At 36.8% G+C, this 5,292-nt stretch overlaps 1 protein-coding gene across 1 annotated transcript in view; it reads left to right on the top strand.

The window, feature by feature from the left end:
- CFAP70 (cilia and flagella associated protein 70) overlaps positions 1-5,292 on the top strand; it is a 121,636-nt gene that overhangs the window by 21,307 nt on the left and 95,037 nt on the right. The window contains exon 8 of the mRNA XM_011991181.1: positions 1,483-1,572. Coding sequence (XP_011846571.1) covers positions 1,483-1,572 — 90 coding nt within the window. The remainder of the gene's footprint in view (positions 1-1,482; positions 1,573-5,292) is intronic.

The raw sequence follows: 5,292 nt of genomic DNA, 5'->3' as shown, positions 1-5,292 counted from the left end.
TTCACCATATTGGCCAGGCTGGTCTCAAACTCCTGACCTCAAGTGATCTGCCCACCTCCAACTCCCAAAGTGCTGGGATTACAGGCGCAAGCCACTGCGCCCTGCCGGTTTTTCATTTTTTAAAACTGAGTTGTGTTTAATCATATATATATGCATACACTAATACATACATATATTCTTTCCCCATCATTTTTATTACACAAATGTAAAGAGTACATACTTAAACACACTATATGCACTTGCTTTGTTTTACTTTGTTGTGTATTTTTGAGATTTTTGCACATTACATAAAAAGCAGTCTCACTCTTTTTCTTTATTTGTACTTGCTGTATAATGTGACATTGTATGGACATACTTTAATATACTTATTATTAATTATATAAATTACCACAAATTTGTCAAGGGCATAGAAAATAGTATAACACACTTGCAGATGTTTCTTGAATGAGCTGATAATCCACTGATGGAAACATTTAATAAAATAATTTGTAAAATAAGGATGGTTGAATTATTTTTCATTGTCTGACTCTAAATATATAAAATAGTAGAGATGAGGCTAGGAATATTGGAAAAACACTGCGCAGTATCTTTTCTCATCATTGTGATTAGTGAAAATTCATACTTTTCTTAGATTTCTATTTGAATTTAGATCAGACATTTTATTTTAGACATTCAGATTATATTTTATGTTTTAGATTAGATTGTTAATTCTCAATCCTGGCTGCACATTACAGTCACCAGGAAAGCATTGAAAACAATGACAATGGCCAAGCCTTAACCCAGGTAAACTATGTAAGAATTTACTTTTAAAATAGTACCAATGCCAGGTGTTTTTTGCTTTTTTGGTTTTTTATTTTTTTGAGACAGGGTCTCACTCTGTTACCCAGGCTGGAATGCAATGGTGTGATTATTGAGGCTCATTGTAGCCTCAACCTCCTAGGCTCAAGCAATTCTCCTGCCTCAGCCTCGTGAGTAGCTGGGACCACAGGCTCATGCCACCACACTCGGCTAATTTTTAAATTTTTTTAGAGATGGAGGTCTCACTTTGTTGCCCAGCCTGGTCTTAAACTCCTGGCCTCAAGCAGTACTCCTGCCTTGGCCTCCTAAAGTGTTGGGATTACAGGTGTGAGATACTGCACCGGGTCCAGGTGTTATTTAAAAAAAAAAAAAAATCCAGATGATTTTAATGTACATCTAGAGTTGAGAATCATTGATTGGGGTTATCTTAGTCAGTATTTGGATCTTAGTACCGGATCAATGTAACTATTATATATGTAATTTATCTTATATACTTTATTAATAAAGTACTCATAATTTTAAGGTGGTGGTAGTAGTTGCAATAGTAGTCATACTTATAGTAGTAATAGTAGTCGTAAGAAAAGTATTGTGAACAGATCCATTAAAAGAATGCCCTATAGATGGAGCAGAATGAAATCATGGCACAGATACAGAGAACAGAAGTCTTTATCTTATATTTTACAGGACACTGAATTTAGGAATCAAGCAGAGTGCATAAAGAAAAGGATTATTTGGGACTTGGAAAGTCGCTGCTACCTTGATCCTTCTGCAGTGGTCAGGTAAGAAGAGGAAGGAAATATGTCTAACCCACAAAGGCTTGTAGGTGGGAAGAAATGTTACTTTTGTTAATTTTATTTATATTTGAGTTAAGGTGATTTTAGATTGAGACTTTCATTTATCACATCTATATAATAGAGTGACGTTGTATTCATCTGCTAATAACAGAAACAGCTAATAATGTGGTGTAAGCAAGGTGAATGCTTATTCCTCTTTTGTATAAAAGAAGTCTGAGCTGGGCCTGGTGGTTCATGCCTATAATGCCAGCACTTTGGGAGGCAGAATGATCTCTTGAAGCCAAGAGTTCAAGACCAGCCTGGGCAACAAAGTAAGACCCTGGCTCACACACACACACACACACACACACACACACACGCACACACAAAATTAGTTTGATGCAGATACACACCTGTAGTCTTACTACTTGTGAGGCTGAGGTGATAGGATTGCTTGAGCCCAGGAGGTTGAGGCTGCAGTGAGCTGTGATTGAGTCACTGCACTCCAGCCTGGGCAATGGAGTGACACCTTGTCTCTTAAAAAAAAAAGTCGACTGAGTGCAATGGCTCACACCTGCAATCCCAGCACTTTGAAAGTCCAAGGCGGGCGGATCATGAGGTCAAGAGATTGAGACCATCCTGGCCAACATGGTGAAACCCTGTCTCTACTAAAAATAGAAAAATTAGCTGGGCATAAATTAGCTGGGCATGGTGGTGCTTGCCTGTAGTCCCAGCTACTCGAGAGGCTGAGGCAGGAGAATCGCTTGAACCCAGGAGGCGGAGGTTATAGTGAGCCGAGATCATGCCACTGCACTCCAGCCTGGTGACAGAGCAAGGCTCCATCTCAAAAAAAAAAAAAAAAAAAAAAGTCCAGAATTGGTATGTATGATGATTACACAGTGTTATTAGATGTCCAGGCTCCATCTTTCCTTTTGCTCTACCTTCTTTACTACGTGACTTCCATCCACAAGGTTGTGTCATGGTGCAAAGGTGGCTGCTGGAGCTCCAGCTTGCACACTCACATTTCTGGCAGAAATTTGGAAGAGGAGAATGGTTATAAAAAAGGACACATGCTGGCTGTCTTAACCCCTCTTGTGGAACCTTCCTGGAATCTGGCAACTTCTGTTTATGTCTCATTAGCCAACCTTTAGATGCAAGAAAGCTAGACAATAAAATGTTTTAGTTGAACACATTGTCACCCAGGCTAAATCAAGATTTAATTAGTAAAGAACAGGTACACATATTGTGTAGGTAACTATCAGTCTTTGTCACAATGACCTGGTCTTTAGAGATGACAATTGAGGGATTACCAATATATATACAATCTGAATGAACAACTCTGACTTAAAAAAAAAAAAAAGAATATCTGATTTTTTAGGACGGCTTAAGATTTATAGAAAAATCGAGCAGAAAAATTGAGCAGATGTTTTAGAGAGTTTTTATATACCCCTGGTCCCCCACTTGGTCATGGTGTGTAACTCTTTTTACACATTGTTAGATTTGATTTGCTAATATTTTATTGAGGATACATTGTTGTCATTATTCCTTTGAACAAATAGTTATCAGATCAATTAAGAATAAAAAAACAAATTTATTTTACCTTCATTTATGACTTTTCCTGATGCTCTTTCTTATGTTGATACAAGTTTTTTGACCCATGTCATTTTCCTTTTCTCTAAAAACTTTTAACATTTCTTGTAAGGCAGGTCTAGTGGCCAGAAACTCCTCTCATTTTTGTTTGTTCGAGAAAGGGTTTATTTCTCCTTCACATTTGAAGGATAATTTTAGTAGGTACAGAATTCTAAGTTGGTGGTTTTTTCTTTCACAACTTTAAATATTTTGCCCTACTCTCTTCTTGCTGGCATGGTTTCTGAAGAGAAGTCCAATGTATTTCTAACCCTTGTTCTTCCATAGGTAAAGTGTTTTTTCCTCTGTTTTTTTTCAAGATTTTCTTTTTTGCAGTTTGAAAACGATATGCCTAGATATAGTTGTTTGTTTGTTTTTGTCCTTATTCTGCTTGGTGTTCTCTGAGATTCCTGGATCTGTGGTTTGGTGTCTGTCAGCTAATTTTGGAAAATTCTTAGCTATTATTACTGCAAATATTTCTTCTGCTCTTTTCTTTTTTCTTCCGTTATGCCTAATTACACCTTTTTAAATTGTTCCACAAGTCTTGGATATTCTGTTATGATTTTTTGTTTTCATTTTTTTTCCTTTGCATTTCAGTTTGGGGAGTTTCTATTCGCATATACTCACGTTCACTGATTTTATTTTCCTTAGCCATGTCCAGTCAACTTAGAAGCCCATCAAATGAATTATTCATTTTTGTTTGTGTTTTTGATATCTAGCATTTCCTTTTGATTCTTTCTTAGAGTTTCCATCTCTGCTTACATTACCCATCTGTTCTTGCATGTTGCCTACTTTTTCCTTAAGAGTCTTTAATATAATTATAGTTACTTAAATTTCCTATCTGATAATTCCAAAATCTATGTCATATCTTAGTCTAGGTCTTATAGTAGCTTTGTCTATTTGGACTATATTTTTTTCTTGCCTTTTAGCATTCTTTACAGCCTTTTAATTTGGAAGCTAGCCATTATATATTGGGTAATAGGAATTGAGGTAACTAGTATTTTTAGTGTGAGGTATTATGTTAATCTGGTTAGGAGCTGGGTTGTGTTTCTTGTTTGCTATAGTTGTAAGTGCCAGAGGCTTCAGTTTCCTTTTCCCCCCCACCTCCCCTGTTGTCTTTGGATTTGCCCAAGAACTTCTCTAATAGAGTGGTGTGTAGCCCTCTCAGTTGTAATTCATTGTTATTATATTGAAACTCTGTTGATGTAGTGGCAAATTGTTGGGGAGAAGTATTCTATTACCTGTGATGAAGTCTCAGTAAATAGGTTTGGGTCCCTGGGCTGTGACTTTCAGAAGTGTTCCATAATTTCTTTTCCTCCTATCCCTGTGGAAGCTAGATAGGTTGGAGTTGTCTAAATGCCCTTCCCTGAGATCAGATAAGAATCTGGTAAAGTAGTTTCCCTTAAAGATCAACCCTTTGATAGGGAGAATGCTGTGGCCATATTTCAAAATGGTTACTTTTCTTCTCTCCCTGCCTGAAATATGAGGGTATTTTTCTTCCATCTTCACTGTGAGAACTTGGTGGGGCTCCTGGATTTAAAACTTATGTAAGTATGGGGACCCTTAACAGTGGGCCCCCTGGAGTTTTTCACTCCCAGCTAGTCTACATTCAGTCTGCAACAATTTGTCAAAATTATCATTAAACTATTTCTACTGGTTGCTGGCACCACTGGCTTCTGCTGTCTTTAAGCTGACTGCAGCTGTGATCCTCTGTATTTTCCTGTCTTTCTCAATTTCAGGATGGCAGTTTTTGCCTTGTGACCTCAATTCTATGATGATCTAAGAAATGTTATTTATTTCAATTCGGTCAACATTTTTCTTGTTGCGAGGACTGGTGGGATTACTTCAAAACTGAAACTGGATACTATTTTCACAGTAGAAATAACCAATTTTATACCATTTGTAAACTTGTCTGATTATTTCTTTAGAATAAATCACTACAAGTAGAATTTATAGTGAATGATTATGGATTTTTGAAGGTTTTTGATTCATATTGCTAAATTGCTCTAAAAGTGTTCAATTTGCCTCACTAGAAGTTGAGCAGAATTATTTTTGGAATGTTATAGGTTTGGGAAAGTTTTAAAAACCACCAACC

The sequence above is a fragment of the Mandrillus leucophaeus genome, unplaced genomic scaffold, assembly GCF_000951045.1.
Source record: "Mandrillus leucophaeus isolate KB7577 unplaced genomic scaffold, Mleu.le_1.0 Scaffold39, whole genome shotgun sequence".
Taxonomy (NCBI): domain Eukaryota; kingdom Metazoa; phylum Chordata; class Mammalia; order Primates; family Cercopithecidae; genus Mandrillus; species Mandrillus leucophaeus.
Note: the sequence above shows the minus strand (reverse complement) of the source record. Positions and strands in the feature narration are given on the sequence as shown.